The sequence below is a fragment of the Beauveria bassiana genome (genome assembly GCF_000280675.1).
Source record: "Beauveria bassiana ARSEF 2860 unplaced genomic scaffold BBA_S00029, whole genome shotgun sequence".
NCBI lineage: Eukaryota > Fungi > Ascomycota > Sordariomycetes > Hypocreales > Cordycipitaceae > Beauveria > Beauveria bassiana.
Window position 1 is genome coordinate 43782 of NW_007930864.1, and position 21843 is coordinate 65624.

At 52.1% G+C, this 21843-nt stretch overlaps 6 protein-coding genes across 6 annotated transcripts; 3 read left to right on the top strand and 3 right to left on the bottom strand.

The window, feature by feature from the left end:
- Positions 1–458: 458 nt before the first annotated feature.
- On the top strand, positions 459–2142 carry BBA_07890 (Mob1/phocein family protein; the record flags this gene model as incomplete). Its single annotated transcript, XM_008602987.1, has 4 exons — positions 459–481; positions 1024–1382; positions 1433–1544; positions 1596–2142. 4 exons carry the CDS (start codon positions 459–461, stop codon positions 2140–2142), a joined length of 1041 nt encoding a protein of 346 aa, XP_008601209.1.
- Positions 2143–9357: 7215 nt separating this feature from the next.
- BBA_07891 (bZIP transcription factor) lies at positions 9358–11172 on the top strand (the record flags this gene model as incomplete). The annotated part of the gene is made up of 1 exon (XM_008602988.1): positions 9358–11172. One exon carries the CDS (start codon positions 9358–9360, stop codon positions 11170–11172), a length of 1815 nt encoding a protein of 604 aa, XP_008601210.1.
- Positions 11173–13610: 2438 nt separating this feature from the next.
- On the bottom strand, positions 13611–15348 carry BBA_07892 (cell cycle inhibitor Nif1; the record flags this gene model as incomplete). Its single annotated transcript, XM_008602989.1, has 5 exons — positions 13611–13679; positions 13934–13992; positions 14093–14126; positions 14228–14441; positions 14510–15348. The coding sequence occupies 5 exons, from the start codon at positions 15346–15348 to the stop codon at positions 13611–13613; spliced, it is 1215 nt and encodes a 404-aa protein (XP_008601211.1).
- A 1168-nt stretch (positions 15349–16516) lies between these two features.
- On the bottom strand, positions 16517–18069 carry BBA_07893 (CCCH zinc finger protein; the record flags this gene model as incomplete). Its single annotated transcript, XM_008602990.1, has 7 exons — positions 16517–16671; positions 16732–17055; positions 17144–17199; positions 17248–17359; positions 17411–17830; positions 17885–17953; positions 18021–18069. The coding sequence occupies 7 exons, from the start codon at positions 18067–18069 to the stop codon at positions 16517–16519; spliced, it is 1185 nt and encodes a 394-aa protein (XP_008601212.1).
- A 324-nt stretch (positions 18070–18393) lies between these two features.
- BBA_07894 (tho complex subunit 7) lies at positions 18394–19392 on the top strand (the record flags this gene model as incomplete). The annotated part of the gene is made up of 1 exon (XM_008602991.1): positions 18394–19392. The coding sequence occupies one exon, from the start codon at positions 18394–18396 to the stop codon at positions 19390–19392; it is 999 nt and encodes a 332-aa protein (XP_008601213.1).
- A 206-nt stretch (positions 19393–19598) lies between these two features.
- On the bottom strand, positions 19599–20060 carry BBA_07895 (tubulin-specific chaperone Rbl2; the record flags this gene model as incomplete). The annotated part of the gene is made up of 2 exons (XM_008602992.1): positions 19599–19772; positions 19881–20060. 2 exons carry the CDS (start codon positions 20058–20060, stop codon positions 19599–19601), a joined length of 354 nt encoding a protein of 117 aa, XP_008601214.1.
- Positions 20061–21843: the final 1783 nt, after the last annotated feature.

Here is a 21843-nt window from a genome sequence, read left to right on the forward strand (position 1 = left end):
TGATGTTCTCAACTAAACAATTGGTCCCTCCCCCCGATTCTTCCCATTTCAAAAAGCATCTTCCAGCACTATGTACCTAAGTCTGCTCGTCCACCTAACAATTACTGGCAGCCCACTTATCCCAGACGCCCTGAACTTGTCGGGCCGGACAAGAAGCTGGCACCCTCAACCGCAAACACTACCTCTCAGCCCCTTGCATCTTTTATCCAAACCATCACAGCCGCCAACCGCTTCCTCTCCTCTCTGCGTCTCCCCCGCTACTCTTCGACGCGGTATCATCGCGCTCTCGCCCTAGCCAGGTCCCCCAGCAAGTTTGCTTCGCTAGGTAGCAGTCTAGCACTGCCTTTCAGACTCGTTCCGAACGCAAACCCCGTGACAGGGCGACAATCATCTGCCCCTCCTTTGGGCAGCACCTGAGCACTGGCATCCCGCTCCACCACTTGTTTCTCCTGTTCATCATGTCCAATCTATTTTCTGGCATGTAAGTTCTTTGCCCTACCTCTGTCCGGCCTCTCTTGCCCGACCCTGATCTGCTTGCATTGATGTCGTCTGCCCCTGTCCGCCACTCTGGATGTCGAGCCGCCAAAGCCACCATCTCACCCTTAGCGGTGAGCGAGGGGCTGCAGCTATGTAGCTCTGGGGGCTATTTGATGCCATTGCGAATCAACTTTACCGAAAAATCTGGAATGCAGGCGATGCCAAGGTGTTCTGCTGTCAGTGTCCTGTTGTCAGTGTGATGCAGCCTGCGACAATGCACTGCGTTGGTGTTTCGCTGTCAAAGCTCTTGCGCAATTCGGTGCTTCGATGTCTCGCCAACACATCAAGTTTCCTCGTTTTCCACTGGTCTTTGCGACGTCCTGCAGCTTCTCGATGGCGCAAAAGCTTGTCGATTACATTGTCGCGCCGTGCCAAGTGGCAGCAGTATGATGCTTTGTTCTGGTCTCGTTGCGTATTCCGACCAGTCGACTGCTGCCGTGACCTGTCATACCAGAGGAGCTCAGCATGCTAATCAACCGTCTCTAGCAACGCCCGTTTTCGAGGCGGATCAAACAAGTCACCCGGTCCTCAAAAGAGCCCAACCCCCTCAAGCGGCCAGCTGCCAGTCTCCGACTCCCAGTTACAAGGAAGCCAGTCGTCAGCCAGCCTGGCCCCCAAGGTACCTCCGCTGCCGAACTCGCCCTCGCTCGCCCAGACAATCGGCATGGATGAGAAAAACGGTAGCATCCAAAGCGGTGATGATGTCATCAACTCCTATCACCTTCCGAGGCCGCTGCCGTTATGGCTGAACGCCAACTGCACCAAACATATTGTCAAAGGCAACTTCATGACCCTAAGTGCTAGACCCAAGACAGTCGAGCAAGGAGAATGGATCGCTCATCAGGGTCAGTTGTGTCACCTGCAGAGGCAACATGTAGGGCTAACTGATGTATAGTTGTCGAGCACTACCGAAACCTTTGGAACTTTGTCCGCGTCGTACACGAGAAAGAAGACAATGGATTTTCCATCTGTAACTCCACAACATGTCCCCGCACCTCGGCCGGAGCGTAAGAATTTCAACCCTTGTGTATGGCTCAGGATAGTTACTAACTTTGCAGTAATCACTCTTTTACCTGGCTCAACAGAGACCGGGAACCCGTCGAGCTTCCCGCATACGAATACATGACATTGATGCAGCGATGGATTTCCGGCAAGATTGACGACCCGGCCAATTTCCCTACCGACCCATCTGGTGTCTCGTACGCCCACAACCCCGCGATAACTACCACGCCACTGTCACAGCTGTCGAACCCTGGCGAAAAGGAGTGGCTTGGCAAGCGATCTGGATTCCCCGAAAAGTTTCTTGAGATCTCACAGATGATTTTCCGTCAAATGTTCCGCGTATACTCTCACCTATACTGGTCACACTTTACGGAACCATTCTACCACTTGAACCTGGAGAAGCAGCTCAACAGTTGCTTCTCCCACTTTATCCTTACCGCCACGGCTCTCGATCTGCTGGGCCCGCATGAGCTGGAGCCCATGCAGCCTCTTGTCGACCTTTGGGCAGCCAACGGCACATTCCCACCGGAGTCCAAAGCTTACGAGTACGCCAACCTCCGTGCCGGCGAGCGACTGTTGCAGCTGGCTGGCATGACGCAGTAGAATTTGCATGATAGAAATCATTCATGAGGCACTCATATCCATGCCGCACCATCTCTACGACTACATTTGTGCATTCACGTCGTGTTGGTTTTGTATGCATGTGTTTTGGCAGCCAGCAGCGATGAGTTATAGTAAGGAGTTTGAATTTACGGAATAAAACATGCCATTAGGGTTAGAAAAGGAACCAAGTTGGCGCCGGTGTCAATTAGAAGAAGATGAAAGCTTCAATATTTTTGGTGCATCCTTGGACAGCAAGCCATCTCGGATATCGTGTCGACAGCCACCATTGGCTCATTGATAGGCGAACATGTGCTTTTCCCTGCAGTGTTGTGGCGTCTGTCTTACACTGGCGATTTGTCTCGAGCTGTTGTAAAACTTGATGATGTCTTTTTTCGTTCTGGAACGTTTTTAATGCGCAAGAGAGTTGCTCGGCAGCAAGCTGCAGATGATTGCAGTTTCAGACGCTGCCACTGCCTTGCACAGCAGCGACAAGAAGAGCAGCAGAGCGAGGAACAGCTGCATGTCGAGCAGGCGACGGAATCGACGCATGCAGGGAATTGTCTCAGATGCAGTATAACACAGTACATCATTATCAAGACAGAGGGAGCTCGGGAAAGGAAAAAGGTTCTGGCATAACAATGGTTTTGCATCTATAATACTGGACAGAGAAGCACTTCGAAATGCGTGAATTGCCGAGACGTTTCGTTTGCTCTCTTTTCCCCGTCTCCTCTCACTCTCTTCTATTCGGATAGTGCATTCATATTGATCTGTGCGTCTCAGACATGTGCATCGGTCATTTGTATATGCCATCTGCATGTCTCTGCCCTTTGGCTGGGGCTGCCGTAGGGGGATGGCCGGGGGGGGGGGATCAAAGCAAGCACCGTTCGTTCGCGTTGGCCTTTGGGCACATCCAACCCATCAAGTAGAGAACGGGACTTGCACGGAAGGATCTGTCATGGATTGTGACAAATTTGTAACGTCTTGCATCCTGAAGAAGGCCGTGCAAGACTCTAATACGCGCCTCCTTGCTACCATTCTCGTTGTTGTCTTTTGTCCAGTTTGTCTAGTCTTGCGCTCCTCTGCGAGCTGCAACATGCATGCCGACCGCTCAAGAAAATATAGGAAAAAATCCCTAAGATTGTTATGTTTTCTGTATTTTTTTCTTCTTCCTCCTCTCCTCCTGAGCAAAGAATATTGCCTCGAGGGGAGGTGCTGGACTTGACCGCCAGTCCCGAGGTGGTTCACTAATAAGGTAATAAAAGCTACGCCAAAGTTGTACGGTTTGTGGACATTACCCTCGTGGGAAAGTGTGACGGGTACCCGTTCACGCCTGTCCGAGGAAGGCAGAAGAGGGACAGGAGTTTGAGCCGAGAATTTGCAGATGACCGTCTGACTCTTGTAAGACACGACGTAGATTGGTGCAAGACTTGCTTTTCTCCTTCGTTTTCTTGCTTCTCTTTTGAGAGGGAGGCCCATGATGCGGGCAGAGGCCCTTGTTGTTTCGATGGGCCACGGGAGCTGATCATTTTTCTTTCTTCTTCTTTCTATGATGAGGATCCAAAGCCATCATGGGCCGTGATATCATGAACTGACAAGGAAGGAAGAAAGAAAAAAGGCAGAGTGGCTGGCAGATTTTCGTCTTTTCATCCCAAATAAGGTGACATAGCGTCCCCTCCTCCCCTCGAGGTAGCTTCCAGGCGTTGCACCGCGAAATCAGTTCTACCAGACAAAAGAGGTTGCGTAGTGCTGAATTCCGAAGGTCTAGGTCTTCTTTTTCTTTTTTTTCTTCTTGAAAAAAAATTATCCTTACACTACACAGTCAAGCACAAGTGGTTAAATCTAGCGCAAGGAGAGGAAGTCGCCGCGTTCGGAGGAGGTGTGAGCAAAAGAAGAACCGCTGGTTGTGGTAGGTATTGAGGTCGACGACGGGCTGGTCTAAAATGTACCACATAGTACCTTGATACCAGCTAGGGAGGGGGGAGGTGAAAGTCATGGAGCGGTGCTTTCGTACCAGTAGACAAAAGAGCCTGCTGAGAAGGATCGGACCAAGACCAGAATAGCACTGCGGGCATGAGTAATAAGCTGCCGTAGCCGGAGGAAGAAAAGGAAAGATTGGGGCTGTTGGGCATCAACGAGAAGCCCGAGAAACGGGTTACCACAACAAGGTTCTAGCCGAAGTTTTTTTTTGTTCTCATGGAGTGGCTCTCTTTTTCTTAGTTATTTTCTCATCACCTTTTCTTGTGCTCAACCGGGGGGGGGGGGGGGGGGAGAGAAAAGGAGGGTGGCATTCAACCAAAGAGATGCCACAAAGACATGGCCGCATAACAGGCCGGGTGGAGATGTCGACCGCGTGTGGTGTGCGTGTGGTAGCAGCGGCGGCCGCCGGTGGGAAGAGGAGAGAGAGGAAGAGGGCTTGGCTATAGCGGCGGAAGGGGAGTTTAAAAGTTTCTATTCGGTAGCGTAAATTGGACTTTAGACTCATGATCAAAAATAAACCGGCTGCTGGTTGGAGGAACAGATCTGTTGAGATGGATGACTGGCGCCCATCGAGAGGCGGCGGAGGAGGCGTAGGATGCTTGGCGCCCAAAACAAAAACTGTTCGTCTTGATATCGCGGGGCGGACTGGAGATGTGGTAACATGTTCAACAGAGCGTACCTATGAAAATGAGCTGCCACGATGGAAAGCGAAGCGGCGTTATTGCTAGAACGGGGAAGGACAAAAGGTACGTAGCATGTAGGTAGTCAGGTGGCGGTGACGAAATGTGTTTGTCGTCGAACGGTGTGGTGGTGTTGGTTTGCAGTGTGGGTGGTGTTCACTATTTAAAGGTACCTAGCTATTAGGTACCTACCTACCTAGGTACCTTTGCTACCTACCTTAGGTATCCGTACCTTGGGTGGTGGTGCGCGGACAAAGTTGTTGCTGTTCAGGTACCTTTGGCCGCAAACACAGTGTGTGAGGTACTTATCCCTACGACTTCTTCATCGACTCTCTCCCCCCCTCCTTAAACCACCATTCATCAAAGTATCTACGCTTCACAAACAACGCGACAACAAGTAACCACAAGCGTAATCAAATTTATCACAGAACGACAAGAGATATTCTGTCTGTACACAACACATGAATCGGAACCACCATCCCATCCATCCATTATTCCCCCTCCCCCCATGTCTGACACGCCCGCAGAGCGGGAGATCCAACCCAATCAGGCAAGGGGTAAAGCTGCCGCCTGATGAGCGCCAAGCATCTACGACATTTCTTTCTGCCTCATGGCGTCTCGCGGACTTTGTGGTCTTGTGACGACTTTTTTGGCCTGGTTCCCCTCTCTGTGGAGAACGTAAATGGATACATACGACCGCATTGCTCTCTGATTTATTAAATACCTAGTGAGTACGGAGTGCTCCGTACGGGCACAGTTAGAGGCTGTCCTTTCAACATACACACACACCACTCCACGCGGCAAGCCTAGGCTCGGGCCCTGGTTTGACCATGTCTAGCTGCCACCTTTTTTATCTCTTTCCCTTTTTTTTATAGAATTCTTTCTTTCTTTCTTCCTGGTGACCGCGGGGACAAGGTTAGCCTTGTACGAATGGGAGGCTGCCCCGAGGAGTACAAAGTGTGGAGGTTTTGTTTTTTTGACATGTCCGGTGGCACTTATCCGCAAATTAAAACACATGTCGTTCTGGTTTTTTTTTTTTTAAACGTAAAAAAAAAAAAAAAACTAAACCCCCCCCCTACCCCCCCCCCCCCCCCCCCCCCCCGAGAAATCTTCGATATCGGTTTTCTTTGCCATTTTTTCTCAATCATGGTGTGATTCATCTTGACTGATCATTCGGCACTGTCGACCAGGGTTTTGGCCTGCAGTGCTAACTAGAGTGCCCCCCTCCTCGACTACATACATACTCGCCTACCTCATATTGGAGTCACAAGCCACTCTTAGCCTGTAAAACTCAATGCTCGCATATGGTCCGACGCCGTGCACCCTTTTTTCTCTCTTTTTTTTTTTTCGTTTTTTCGAGCATGCTCATTCGTCCATTTCCCAGCACGCACATCGGACTTTGCTTTCCTTCCAGGGCATCTGAACAGCTTTGGAGTATGATTATCAAGTAAACCGGCGGGCCACACGCCCCTCTCTCCCCTCCTCTCGGTCTCGGTCCTCGGGTACCTGCTTCGTCGCTATCTCCTTCTCAAGTATTCTTTTCATCTCTTGATGCCCAAGAAGCCAACCGAACGTATGAATGACGCTGCTGCCTGTTCCTCTCACACCGTTGTTGGAGGAGCGAAGACGAGCCGCGCCACCCCATGCCCACAACGCTGCTGATTCCGTACGTCATGTGTCCTTGTCTGCTGCGATCCGGTTCTAGCCCCAAATTCCCTTGTATACCAACGCAATAGCAAAAGGAAACGAGTGGTTGTAAAGGAGGGAAAAAAAAGGGTTAAAAAAAAAGAAAAGCTGCACATGGTCAGGCACGACGGAATGCCAAACTGCAGCAAAGTGCTACGGGGTTGAAGCGCTGCAACCTACATGGCCGAGTACAGCCTGCCCTGATTCACAAAGCCTGTGTGCGTGTAACTGTAGGTAGGGAAACGGTGCGATGCGTTTGGTGAGCCGTAAGCCACGAGGTTCACTGTTACGCTTGTGCTGCCATCGGGAGTTTGTAATTAGCCCCTCTCTCCCTTGGCGTTGAATGGTAAATAGAGCGCTGTGGCTGTGGGCGTGACCACGGGAATGGACGGGCCTTGCCGGCTGAGAGTGGGCTTGGCCTAGGACTTCAGCCAGAGAGCGAAGCGACAAAGCCCAAAGCTGTCCTCGTTACCTCGTTCCGCCGCACATGTTGGCAGAGCCTAGCGGTATACGGCCCGCGGTCTGAGGCCTTACCAATAGGTGGCCGAGCTGGATACATACGGTGATGGGAGGTGGTTGTTGTATGAATGGCGCAGAACGACACTGCCACCGCGCGTAGTAATGAAGGGGGGTACCTTTTGGTGGGCGTTGTATCAGCTCGTTTGTGCCTGATCGGTGATGCTAGAGTAAAGTTGAGGGTCAGCAGTCGTCTCCATGATGCGTCGGGGAAAATGCCCGCTTCTGACCGCATCTTTGGTTGTCAGTGGTCTGTTGCCCAGAAGGCCTGCTTTGGTGGCCCCCGGCGGGGGGGGGGGGGGGGGGGGGGCAAACGACGGCTCTTTTACAAAGACAGGGAAAAAAAAACCTCCAAGTTATTTAGACCCGAGTACTGGGATAGAGAGCTTGAAACACGCGTATAATCGAAAAGACAAGCCCAATGCTGAGTTTGAACGAGACCTGTTGGACATGGGTCCGCGATTGTAGAGGCCGTTCTCGTTCGTGAATGGATCGGATCGGGGTTCTGGAGAGATCAGAGTGTGACTTGAGAACCAAGGTAATTTGCATCCCGTGCCTCTTCAAACTTTGGTGAATGAGCCAGGCAGTCGAGCTGTTACGCGAGGACTGATTGTGCATGTGGGATGCAACAGTGTACCTGATGGTCACCCATGGGTTGCGGCGGCGCAGAGACCGGTAGACAGGCCATTGGAACCCCGTCGACTGTTTTCGGTTCACTTTTGGTGCCACCCACTTGTTGTGATGGATAAGATCTGTCAGCTAATAATAAAGACTTGTAATAAGCGCGGTGCAGGGAGCAAGAGGTAGGTAGCATCTGATGTATGATATTAATAGTCCAAGGCTCGCCCGTCCCGACTTGGCCTGGTCTTTTCTTCTGTATCATTCTTGAACAAGACAAATTTGTTACATTGAGAGTAGAGCCGTGGTATTTGTTTGCCAGATTCTGCTGTATATTATTGCTGCTTATTGATTTTCGATCAACAACTGTTGAGGTTGCCTGTTGTACTTTTTGGTGCTGGAACTGCCTGCGGACGAGCTGCACAGCTTCATTGCTGATATATACGACTTGCTTCGTCTCTCGATTCTTGAAAAAGATTTGCGGCCTTTTTTCTTTTCTTTTTTCTTTTCTTTCTCTTTTTTTTTTAGTCTCTCGTTTCTTCTTCATCTTTTCTCGACCACGAGATCTGGGTCTTGTTGCTGTTTGTCTCGACGACCAACGATTGCTGCCTCGACCGACGGCCTCGAAGGCACGACACGGACAAAAGCACGATTGTAGCGACGACGCTGGTGCAGCCCCCTGCACATCATCTGGATTGATCTGCGAGGGTGAGTGAGTTTTCCATGCTGCCTATTTGTGTCGAGAGGCGAGGAGAGGGAAACCCCCCCCCCAGTACCTCGATAGCTGCCCCACCCACAAAACACCCCGCCCCTCCCAGCACCAGCAACACCACCACTATCACTAGGTACCTACACTACCATCACCACCACCACCACCAGGCAAGGTAAACGGGCTCGCGCCATTTTCCTTGATCGCAGCAGCTTTCTTTGGGCACAGGGGATCACTGCAACCTGGAACCACAGCGCCGTGTGCTCTTCGGCTTGAGCGCCGTGACTGCTACAACAACTAGGTACCTACCTACACTTGCTACTAGTGGTACCTCATCCCCGAATTTCCGTGAAGAGGTACTTTGCTCATCAAAAAGTCGGCGCTGCCTCTGCTGCTTTTCCATTAAAGCTTTCCCTCCCCCGCCACAAGGCCTGCCTCGTCTACTTGCCTCTCCACTTTCTTGCCGCCCGTCCATATCCCATATTTATCTCCCTCATCCATCTTCCTGCATGCGCCTCTTGTCTCGCCGCCGTCCTATCCTTCTCTCATCGTTATCACTCTGCACAAAAGCATCTTTCCCTCTTCCTCTTCTTCTTTCACCATTCTTACCACCATTTAGCCCTTGTTCCCATCTTCTACCTCCTTGACACTGCACTCTTACGCAGCGAGACGGCCGCTGTCTTTGTTCATCCCCTCCCGCCCGCTACCAGCCTCTTCTGTCCCACCATCGGCACCGTCTTCACCTTGAGCCTCTGCGCACAATACGCCTCAGCTCCCTCGACTAGCTAACACTTTCGTCGCTGCGGCCAGACCCCCTTCTTTGTCTTTGCTTGCGCGTTCGCCTCCTCTGCCCAGCCTTTGCTGTCTCGGCACCGCGTCTTTTGCTCCCGTCTGATCCGCAGTCTGATTACTTGTCTGGATCGCCGCTCGCGCCGACAAGCCCTTCCCTAATATTTACGGAACAGGCATCGCCTCGCTCGCGACGCGACAAACTCGTCGTGCCATCCGCCTTGCTGGTCTGGCTCTCCTATGCAGCTCTTCGCACACTCTCAGGCCCCCGTGGTTTCTGCCGCAACTGCCTCCAACGTCGATGAGCAGCTTGTCAATTTCTTTAGCCCCAGTACCTTGGACAATTCCTCGCAGCATTCGCCAGACATGACAAACAGTCGCAGAGAATCCTTTGCTACGGGACCGCCGCTCTTCTCCCCCAAAGCCGAGGACTGGCACTCTGTCGATATGCAGTCTATTCCCTCGAATAATCCCTATGCCGACCACCACGAACCCGCGGCATACCTGCGAATGGACCACGACAGTAGCCATGGCTTCGCCGCGCCCTCGACTAGCTCATGGGGCATGGCAGCCCAAACTCCCCTACCACAATTTGACCCTGCCGTCGCCGCTGGTTTTGAAGTCCCGGCCACCATCTACCAAAATGCTGCTCATGCCCCCATGCCCTTCCCCAGCATCTTCGGCCCCATGCCCACCGAATCCAAGCACGAGCACGTCTCTCCAAAGAATGACTGGACCTCTACTTCTCAGCCCATGCATCAGACCACTGCAGCCGCCGCTTCTGCTCCTGATACCGATCAGCTTGCCTCCCACGGCGACCTGCGTCGCGATGGTGTCCGCAAGAGGAATGCGCGCTTTGAGATCCCTCCTGATCACAACCTGAACAACATTGACCAACTCATTGCCGAATCTACCAATGAGCTGGAAGTCAAGGAACTCAAGCAACAAAAACGTCTTTTGCGCAACCGTCAAGCCGCCCTGGATTCTCGGCAGCGCAAGAAGCAGCATACTGAGCGGCTAGAGGACGAAAAGAAGCAGTATACGGCAACTATCGGAGAGCTGGACATGGAAATGAACTCGGTACGACTGCAACTGGAGGAGTCTCGCCGCGAGTGTCAAATGTATATGCAATACTGCGAAACTCTTACCCTTCAAAAGGAAGAGATGATCCGCAATCACACCATCGAGTCGCGAGAGCTGCGCAAAAAGGTCAGTGTGCTCACCGAAAACATTGCTGCCCTCGAGAGCAACTCTGTGCCCACACCGGGTCCCAGTGGTACCACCATCAACGGACCCTTTGGTGAAGTTGACAGCATGTGTATGCCTGGCGGATGGGATAATTCCAACTTCCTTCCGCAGTATGGCATGATGCCCGAGCTCCCGAAGCAGAGCATGCAGCCATCTGTAGCCAAAAAGGCCCACTCGGGCTCCTCTGCCGAAGCCGAGAAGACGGCCACTCAAGGTGGCCTGCTATTCATGCTTTTCCTTGTTGGCGCCTTTGTCATGTCAAGTCCTTCCCCACCTGCCATCCCCCGCGTTTCTGAAGATGTCCGGTCCGCCTCACAAGCACTGCTCGACAATGTTCTCAAGGAAGCTGGCATGCCCTCATCTACTGCCGCCATCCAGCCCCTCCACTCTTCCGCCAGCTGGGGTGATATGTCCAATAGTGTTTCTATGGCCGGTGTTTCGACTGACGGAGTGGCTGCTCCGATGCTCGGCGAGCTAAATGACTTCATTCAGCCCAGTCGCGAGCAGACCAACGAGCAGGCCTTTTCCATGTCTGCGGCACAGTACAATGGTGTGAGCGACCAATCCTTCATGCAGAATGGGCACCCGGACAGAGTGTCTGAGCAGAGCCAGGGTCGCAAGAATCTGGCTGCCGCACTCGCCGAGATTCGCGCAACCAACAAGCAATCCGGATCTGCTGACGTATACACACGCACGCTTCTCTGGGATCAAATTCCACGAGATGTCGTGCGAGACTTTATAAAGATGTTTGCGGAAAACAATGCCGCACAGATTGACCCGCAGCAATGCAACGAAATTATGTCCTGATGACAAATTTTTACAAAATCCATTCTCAAATTTGGAGAACGACGATACTCTCACGATTACGACTACAATTCACGGCCATCTTGCTGTTTCTTTGCTTCTTCATTTCTCGTTCATAATGTTTTCTTTTTCCATAACCGTGGCCACCTTTGTGCCGAGCAACCACGGCGGTACATGCGAGCGCTCTTGCGCAACCCACACTCTCAGACTTGTTGCTCACGCAAGAGAAAAGCCTCCACGGGTCCCTTTTATCTGAATATTTGATAATCTTGGAGGCACATCTATTCTACTTACTGTTTTGTCCTGCTTTCTCTTTTTGAATCTCCTTTTTCTCTTGGTTTTGATCAGCGAGCGACTCGAGCGTGCATTTAGGGTTTCGAATCGGATTTCCTTCTGGTGGTTTTTTTTGACTGGTTCTATGGGCGTTGAAATCGCCATACCATTTTCGCGTTTCTCAGGTTCTGTTGCCCCTTTGAAAGTGTCTCGCGTGAATGGGCGGTATGATTTCTATTTGCAAGCAGTGATGTGCTTGTGATTGGGAAAGCATTACCTCGTTGCCTTTTTCTGATATTTGACCCAGCGATGGACGAGTGGACTGATATGACTATAATGACCTTGAAACTTTTCGAATGAACCCGTCACTCTCTCTACATTTCAGACTCTCGCGGAAGCCCTGCCAACGTTGAGAATATGTGTATGGGCTTTGCGGGAGTCTGAGAAACGATTTATGAATAATACAATTAGCATTCGAATCCGGCCGTGCACTTTTCCGCTGTACTTGATTTACCGTGAAGAGTCTGAAAGTAAAGAAATAATGAGTACTGCTCTAGCTGTCAAGCAAATATGGACAAGGTGTATAGCAGCGGTGATTGATTAGTTAACTTGAGAAGAAAACGAGTGCAGATGGCACAAAAACATCTAACCGGGCCCTGGACTAATAAAACACTCGATTCCGGCTTTCTGGTTGAGCTTACTCCGAACGGATACAGACGTGCAAAAAGGAAGAGTTTACCAGAAACATGGTGAGCCGTCGAGCATGTATGTCTCGGACAGTCTTGGCCAAAGTCTAAGACAATGGACAAGGCCGCCGCAGAGACTTTCTTTTCAGGCCTTCACTGCCTTGTCGATTTTATCATAATAGGAAGAGCAGTAGCAGCAGGACGAGGAGGACGAGGAGGCGGCATGGCGGCGTGATTCTAAACTTGGGGGGGGTGGGGCTGGTTGACTGGCTCCCGACGCGCTGCGCTGAACTAGTGCCTCCCTTGATGTCTTTTTTAAATGTCAGGTGGCGATTGCCCTTTTTTAGCCCTACTTTTTGTTCAAAACCTTTTTGCATTTGCAAGAAATGGGGGCTAAACCCGGTGCTCTCTATTTTCCCCCTTGCTGCGGTGGAAGAGCTCATCTCAACACGATGAGGCTACGAGGAATACACGAGGCTAGAAGTTTGCAAACGACATGTTTTGCCGTTGTTGCAGGAAGCACGGGACAGGTAACATAACGTAGGTGAAAGAGAACGACAGGAAGAAGAAAAACACATCCACCGGAAGTGGTTTACAAAAAGTAGTGCTGCTCTTAACATTGGGCTTTTGGGGGGGTGAGCTCGCGGCCTGCGGCGAGTCTAGGCAGCAAAAAACAACACAACGGACTAGTCACCTGGGTAGTGAGAAATGTAACAGTAAGTACGGAGTAGAAGAAAGCGTTCTCAGGAGAGTAATATAAAGGTAGAACAAAGTAAATATAGGATATTGATACCGCTTAGTGATGCTGGCCGAGACTAAGTCGCAAACAGAGGTATAATGGCAAAATAAAAAGGCGACAAAGAAAACGAGAAAGAATCGTGTGAGAGAATTCATCAAAGTCACCACCATCCTCCCTCCCACTCACCCGAAAGTGAAAATACATAGCTATTTCTCAACGGCTGGAGGCATCCAGTGCTCCCTGCATCCGCAAGGTGTCAGGTAAGCCCTCGTCGCCATCGGCGCACGAAAGGTATCAAAACAAAGGTCATACAGCAGCCACGATGGACACTCAGAGTGCTCTGTCTCCTGTCTAGCTATCCAAAGGACGGCTGGCTGGCATGGGTTTACTTTTTCTTCTTGCTGCCACCCTCTTCGATCGGGTCGTACTTTTCCTTCCAAATCCTATCAAGACAAGACCGACCTCGTTAGCCTTTCCCCGAATTCACGCAGTTTGGAATAGATTGAACAAAAAGCCACAACAAGGTGCAATGCTGGGGCTACTGTGAACCCTCGGCCAGGCCGCGCAGCCGGCCCGCATGGCCACATCATCAGCGGCCCGCCCTCGGAGGCACAGCAACGCGTGCGCTGACTGGTCTTGCCTAAGATGCAGGAGCGGATTGACAACCAGTACGGTGCGTCCACGACAGTCTACCATGTGGCAAGGTTGCATGAACAAAGGACGCGAAGGAGGGCTGGTCTTGCTTACCATGAGTTGCCTAGGGTCTTGTTGCCTGCCTTTTCTGCTAAGCGATAGTACTGAGCTGCTGTAAACTACACGACATATGACCGTCGCGTTAGCACCAGATACACAAGTGCTGGGTGTGTTGCGGCCAGTTCTGGCAGCGTTGGGCAACAAGGGGAGGAGGATCGTCGAAGGATGGGCATCAAAGCCCCGTCCTCGCGTGGCTCATGCAGTAAGATATAGCAGAGGCATGCGCAGCAGGGTGGGATTCGACAGGCAGCATACAGCTGCATAGCTGCAGCCTTCGATGTGGGCAGTTCGTTGCAATGACAAAAAAACGCACCTTGTCCTTTTTGCAGCCAAAGCCTTGGAGGTAGCACCGGCCCGCCTCGTTCATGGCATCTGCACCTCACGCATTAGCACCGCATGACAACTTGCACAATCTCCTCGTGCGAGGGAAACGCTGCTTTTCTGATAGCCCACAAGGTACTTGAGCACTCACCAGTATCGCCGAGGTTGGCCGCTGTTTCGTAATACTATACACAGACGCACGAAGAGAGCGCATCGTTAGCCATCGGGCGCACTAACTACTTCTTCTGCTTCACGCCACACCCTCTACTGCAGAGAATCAACGTACCTGCCTGGCGCCGACGGGATCCTTGGGTACGCCTAAGCCGTCGCGGAAGCAGTTGCCCAGCTCATAAATTGCGAGAACGAGCTCGCCCTTGGCCGCGCCGCCGCGCTTGATGCCCGCTTGGAGGGCCATGGCCTCGACGGTGGCCGCGTTGGACGCCGCGGCTGAGATGTACGTGACGGCCCGCTCCGTGTCTGGCTTGCATCCCCAACCGTGCCTGTTTTACTCTGTCAGTCAAGTTACATTATCCACATTGTGTTTGTCACATCACTCCCCGACACGCACCGTAAGGCCATCCCGAACATGACCTGGCTCAGCGGACTATTGGCGCCCTGAGGGTCAGCTAAAGTTTCGAAGATGGCCGTCGACTGCGCCACGTCGCCGGCCTCGTGCAGTCGAATCGCCTCTTGAATAGCATCGTCAATCTTTTTCGACGATACAGCTTTCGGCGGCGCCAACCCCGGCGAGTTGCTCCGCGATCTACTCCGGCCACCTTCCGCCGACGGAGTACCACTGCCCACCGCCGCCGTAGGCGCAATATTCAAGCTCGCCATACTGCCCTCCAGGCTGGGAGACCCCGGCGCGCTACGCGCAATCTTGTTTTGCTCGGCCAGCAGCGTGGCCCGCTGCTCCCACTGCGCCTCGTCGGCTGTGCCCACCGTGATCGCTGGCAGGTTGTCGGGCACGCTGTCCGACGACTCCGGCTGGCGGTGTCGCAGGTGCAGTCGCTCCGAGAGGCGCCGACGGCGGGTGCCGCTGCTCGACTGGGTACTGGCCTGCGACGACACTGAGGCGCTGCGCGAGCGGTTCGAGTGGAATATGGACAGGCTGCGGCGCAGACCGCTACCTGGTTCTTTGGAGGGAGAGAGGTGTTGCGCAGGGCTATCGTCGTCGTCGTTGTCGTGGGGCGCGGGGGCGTTATGCCGCGGAGGACTCCTGTTGCTGCTGAGTTTTTCGTCGCCAGGATGTATCACCTCCATGGAAGCTGTGTCGGACCGTACAAAGGTAAATTCGGGAACATAGCCGTTTTGACCGATGATGTTGTTGGTCTTTTCCGTGGCGGCGGCGGGGTTGTGCTCTGCGCTGCTATCGTCCCTCCTCATGAGCCTATCTCGCAGGCCCATTGTGTATAATCTGAATAAAATCTGCTGATAAGTATATCGTGGTTGAAAGAACAGAAGGAATGACAAGTCCGTTAGATGTGTCCCGGCTTCTCTTTTTCAAAGCGCATAAAGGTTGGCGCTTGTATGGCGGCTACCTGCTGTTTCAAGTAGAGTGTGACGACGTGTGCTTGACAGGTTGCCCCAGATCAGCGGCGCGCCGATTTCAAGTCAGCCTTGGAGGGGCTTTGCTGCACTGTTCTATATTTGGCCTCTTGACCAGCTATGCGAGCGTACCTAGCCACCCCTTTTGTCGCTCATCGGCCATCCATCACATCAAGGAAAGTGCCGTTTGATTCGTGTGGCGGAGCTGTTGGGATAAGCCCCAGGGTGGTGGTGGTGGGCGGTGCAAACTGATGAACAATGGTGAGAGAAGGCGGGGGGAACTGGACGTGTCAGTGTTTAGCCTGGATATTGGCCACACTTTAGAGGCGAGTTGGACTTTCAAGGTTACGCAGTGTTGCGTAATAAGAGACGCTTACAGTCCCAAGCTTTAAGTAAAATCCGATGCGAGGGGCAAAGGAGGGGTCCCTGATTCGGGGTCTCTTTGACGTCTCAACCGAGCCCGCCACTACTGTGATGGATGCCCCGCTTGGTCGAGAAGTCGCCTTGCGGCTTCCCTTTCAACATGGGACGATCTTCGGTAGCGCTAATGCAGTAGACGGCATGTATATGATGGTCATCTCAATTTGCATAATCTGAGAGGAGCTTGTATTTAGTTTTCGCTGTGAGGGCATCTCTTGAAATCTCGTAGTACGGTATCATGCCCACTCGTTCGGGTCAGTCGTTCTTCAAAATATAGCTGCTTCGTCGCCAGATACATCAACACAATTCCATGCAAAGCAATATATCAAATCATCATTATTTTCATTTGTTCCTCGAATGCATTATGTACTTCGCTCTTCTTCTATTTCCTCGATGTCTAACGTTATAACCCCGCGGCAGTGTAGGCGTCTTGGGTATAAGTCGAGTAATAAATCCCCCTCACGATGCCGGGTCATTTTGCTATACCAAAAAAAATACTCGCATGTCGGACAAGTCTTGTACGTTGGAGACGGGCTAACTTCACCCAAAGGGCAGAGCTGCCCTGGTCGGCTAGCACCTGCAGCACCGGTACATTCTGCAATGTCAGCTACAATGGGATAAAGTCTTTGCCGTTTTCAAAGTCAGAATCATCCTCATCGGCTTGGAGAAACTCTGCAACATCGTCCGAATCAACGTCGTCCGAGTTGTCAGGCTCTTCTTCGCTCGAAACGTCCTGCATGGTAGCGTCTTGCTCTTGTCGCACTTGGTTCCGAAGCAAGCTAGCCCGTTCACGATGAGGAAGTTTACAACCTTTGGTCTTACATGTGCCTGTGTTGCTAAAGGCGGGGCATTCGTATACGTGTCGTTCGGTGCACTCGCCGCCTTTGCCGCAGTAACCACGATAACCAAAGTCTTCGCAGACAGGTGCAGTTGGCAAAGCCGCAGAATGCGAATACTGGCAGTTGAGGTTGGAGCAATTTCCCTTGGCAAAATGTAAACAGTTTGGAACCCGCTCCATAGTGAGTTCGTGAGAGAGATCGCAGTGTTCACCGTTGATACATCGACCTTCTTTCAGAAAGTCTTTGCAGACGGCAACCTTGTTTGGGTCGTGCTGATATCGACATGACGGCCCTTTCGAGCATGATCCTGCGACAAAAGTTAGTTCATCCCGGACGTATCCTCCACATTTGAATCGTAGCGTTTGCGCCGACTGTGACGCTCAATGAGAAATTACCGGTCGTGGAGAATATGTTGCATGGCTCGTCAACTTTCTTGACGGCCCCGGGGCGTCTAATATTCCAAGTTAGATGCTTGTCGAGACACAGAGCGTCTACATACCGGTGGTCCTTGACGACTCTGTGGGCGACAAGATTGCCAGTCTTTGTGCGGTGAAATCGCACGCCAGCAACAGCTGTAGTTTTCGGGGTCGAAGGGGCATCGCTAGAATTGTCTTGCACGGGCATCAGATGACAGCATGTTTCAATAGGCCTGGTTGACTTACCGGCTGCGCGTACGAGCTTCTTGCCCCCATCTCTGACGAGGAACCGGATGCTATCGATCATGATTTCCGGCTGCTCGTGATTTTGAATAGAGCTCCCTTGGCTCTGCTGTATAAAGTTGTTGAAACGCGCTCTTTCACTATTGTGCTGCCTTGTTAGTTTGCGCTTGCGAGTTTCCTCTATCGCTTGAGCGCGTGATTGCGCTTGTTGTTGATAGATGTTGGCGTTGATAAGCTGCTTGTGGCGGTCTGTCCTGGAAACCCACTGCGCGTTGTCGCTAGTGCTCACAGGCGTCGAAGGTGACGATTCAGATGAGCTTGCATGCGCATTCAGATTCAACGTGCGGTGCCGATGGACAGGCGGGTGGCCTATACGATATCCTCGGCCGCGGTACGAAGTGCCACGATAGCGAGGGGTTTGTTCTGTTAAAACCGATGAGAACCAGGAGCCTGTGAGATATGGAGCTGTAGACGTACGACGAAGGCTGCGCGAGCTTTGCGACGGCTGAAAGCCAGCTTGCTGGTTCTTGTGGCGATTGATTTGCCCTGCTCAGTTAGTACTATCTGATGGGCTTTTTTCTTTCTCCTTTTTCTAAGGTGCATAACGGCTTACCAGCAAGGGCGCTGATGCGATCTAACAGCTCTCTTTCTTCCTCTGACATTATGAATGAATGTGCGACTTGCAAGGTGCCGGCTTTTGCGGTATTGTGTGATGTAGAAGGGAAGGGAAAATGATGGAGTGGCGATGGAGTAGGGCAGCCATGAATCACTGTAAATGAGCTTAGTCATGCGCTGTTGGTGCTGTGCCAGGACGCGACCATGGGAAACAACAACTCTGCGTTACTTTCACATAGTCGCACACACTGAAACTTAATTTGGAAGCAATATTCTCTTGCATTTCGCCGAGCAAACTTCCCTGGTCGATTAAGTTATTATCCTTACTGTGCGCTCGCCTCGAATCGGGCCGAGCAGAAACAGCAGAAGAAATGGCCAGTTGGGATCTGCTTGACGAGCGAAGCGAGACGGAACTTCACAAGGCGCGTCTCCTTAATGTGGAAGAGAAGCCATTCAAGAGAATTACAAAGCGACTGAGCACGGTATCATCAATAGTATCAAAAATTACAAACGAGGAGGAGCAATCCGCGACGACAGCACCCAATACAGAACAGCTCCGGGAAGACTTGACGCTCGACTTTGCCGCCTTTGACAGCAGCATCGCGCGACTACAATTTCTCCACGACGCCAATGAGCGCGAAAGAACGCGATACGACAACGACAAACAAAGAATATTGGACGAGTGTCAAGCCGTTCGCGCGAAGAATGCCGAGCTCCGCGAGCAGCTGGATGGCGCCCGGGCGAAGCTCGCACAGCGCAAAAAGTTTGATGAGCTGGCGGACAAGATTACCAGTAACAGACTGCTACGCCCGCGTGAGGATCAGCTGGCCAACCTCGCCAAGTTGGAGGAGGAGTGCCGCGAGCTGGAGCGCGAAAGTGAGACGTACACGGGGACTTGGAAGGAGCGTCGCGACCAGTTTAACAGAATCATGGATGAGGGAATGCTGCTCAGACGGCAGATTCGAGACGAAAAGGAAGAGGTGGACAGGAGAGAGGGCATGAACGAGGGCACAGAGGATGACGGCGCACCGACGCCCAGACCTGATCTGAACGGGAGTGCCACGCCACGGCCGGAAGGCGATGGGCAACACAAGGACGACGACGAAGGCGTCAAGGGCGAGAATGGCTCTGCGGCTACGCCGGCAGGGGAGCACTTGCAAGTTCCACGTCTGGGAAGCGGCCGGGGGTCCAAGAATGCCAGTGCTGCTGCTAGTACTACTGCGACACCAAAGCCAGAGCAAGAAGAAATTGACCGCGAAGATGATGATGGGGATGACGGAGAGGTGTCTGGCGAAGATGTGGATATGGATGGGCATGATTCGGATGGTGCAACTGAAGCAGGAAATGAAAGAATGGAAGTTGACGAGTAGAATAGAGCGAAGACGTCGTTTGTATTATGGTGCTTTCTGCCAGCGATACCTTTGGGACAAGCGAATGCAGAGGTGTATATTCGAGATACCCCTAGACTAGTAAAATTATGTATGATCATGTATCGCTTTCTCTGCCGTCCTCAAGCTCTTCCTTTAATCTGGTATCACTAATTCAGGGTCGTTCGTTGTCGTTCATTGTCGTTCGTTTAGACAGCAGCAGCCTTGGCCTGGGCAAGCACCGTCTTGGCCTGAGCAATCTCGGCCCCGGGGGCGGCCGCCTGTTCTGCGATCGCCAGCTGGTCCTCGAGCTTGGCCACCGCGTCGGCGATGCGCTGCTTCAGGGGCCCAAAGACGGCCTTTGTTTGCTCGATGGCGGTTTTCTAACACGCGACGCTGTTAGCCGTTTGGGGCGCTTACAACAAGGTTGCGAGTGCCGCGTTCGCGTCCGCAGCTTTTTTTTTTCTTTTTGCTTTTTCCTTTTGCCTTACCTGCTGTTTCAACATAAACGCGCCGTTGCCGTCCTCATCGGCGGCTCCGGTCTTTGACTTGGCTTCGAGGTCCTGAACCGTCTTCTCTTGGTCGGCGAGCTCCTTGTGGTACGAAGTTTCCTCTTTGAGCAGGCGCTGCACAGAGCTGGTGGTGATGGCGAGGGCTGAGGGGGCGGGCATGGTGGCGAGTTGCTGGGGTATTAAGTTTGTGTATTATATCTGGTATGAGCTTGCCTGACAAGCTTGAGTAAAGCTTCCTCTTTTCAACGAGGAAAATAGCGAAGAAGTCGGTTGCGCAAGGAAGTGGGAGCAACGTGGGGTTTCTCGAAATGGCGGGACACTTGGTGGGCTGCTGCACCCCCACTCTTCCAGTTCATCAGGCGCATGTCTTTGCAATACAATTTTTGCGCGTATGCTGAGTCTAAAGAGATTGGAAAGACAAAGGCTAGATGTCTAGACGTATATATCGTGATGCGATACGTATAAATGTTATGATAGCCGGCTATTGCATTTGCTTCCAGCATAAGCTGGTGCAGCTGATTGTATGAGCGCAGCGCCGGACGGCGACACGCAACTCACGTTGAGTCACTTCGCCTCATGCACCAAAGTTTGTCGAAAACGATGTTCAAAGAAACTTGCTTCTAATCAGCCAAAGCTCGCATGAACGCAATGGAGGCGCTCGGATTCTGACACAAAGTGTCTGCTGAACCAACCAACAACCTACCAACTCTCATCCTCGCTCCGATGGCTACGCTTACCAGTCCACTATCGTCAATACATTTACAACCCTTTAGAGATTCCCAAAACCTACAAGTTGCTTGAGATACTATTTAGGTGTCAGATCAGCGTTTTCTCGTACATAAATTTCACAGTGCATCATTCAACCACTCACCTGGTCAATATCAAGCCGAACGTTCTCTACCGCAAGATGATGCAGGACCCGAGCCGAGGCAGAGGCGGCTACTGCATGGAGTTGAGCATCTTCTTCCACCACATGCTTCGCGGTCTAGGGTTTCGGGTCACCATGACTGGAGTACGGAACCGAACGCGAACAGACGGCATCCCCAGCAGAGAATATCAAGGATGGTGGTGCCCTGGCCCTTGCCCAATACCACCAGACTTACAAGACCGCCGTGACACAGGACGCACATCAACGACATATTATACCTACCAGACGGGACAAAATACAGCGCCGATGTCGCCTTTGGCGGCGATGGATCGACTACGCCGCTGTGCATGAACGAGGCAGCCACGGTTCACGACAACCTCGGCAGCCAATAAGTGCATCTCGTCCACGGCCCCATCGACAAGCAGCAGCGCAGCGAGCCGCGTCGTGGATTTACCAGTATCGCAACGGCCCGGAAATGGAATGGAACTCGTTTTTAAAGCTTCCCGGAGCTCGAGTTCTTCCAGGAGGATTTCGAGGTGCAGAACTGGTGGGCGTGCGCTCACGCGCTGCACTGGTGGACGGTGCTCGTGGTGCGTTTTCTGCGACGAGGGGGGCCGGTGAATTCACCAAAGGGACGGTTACGGAGGAAGATTCCGGCGACGATTGCATTGCTGGAAAGGCTATGCTTGTGAATGACTTGGTCAAGGTCAACTTGGGTGGCAAGACACAGGCTGTCTGTCAACTGCTCAGCGAAAGTGAAAGACTGGCGGCGCTACGGACTTACTTCATTCAACCTTAGCTTGGTACAGGAGGAAGTTAATGCCATTCACGGCTGGGACATGGAGCTCACATAATTATCATCAGGCGGGAGCCCCAAGAATAGACCTCTTCACCAAACGGACAAGAAATCTACTTGAGAAAGTTATCATTCAAAACCTAATTATACCAAGCCGTACCAGGCAAGTCATCTAACATGAATGTCTCTACATACTGGTTCTCAATGAATCCATTCATCCCAAGCTCCAGCCTGGCATGTACCTCCAAGCGCAAATGGTATCCAACCACCAAAAAGTC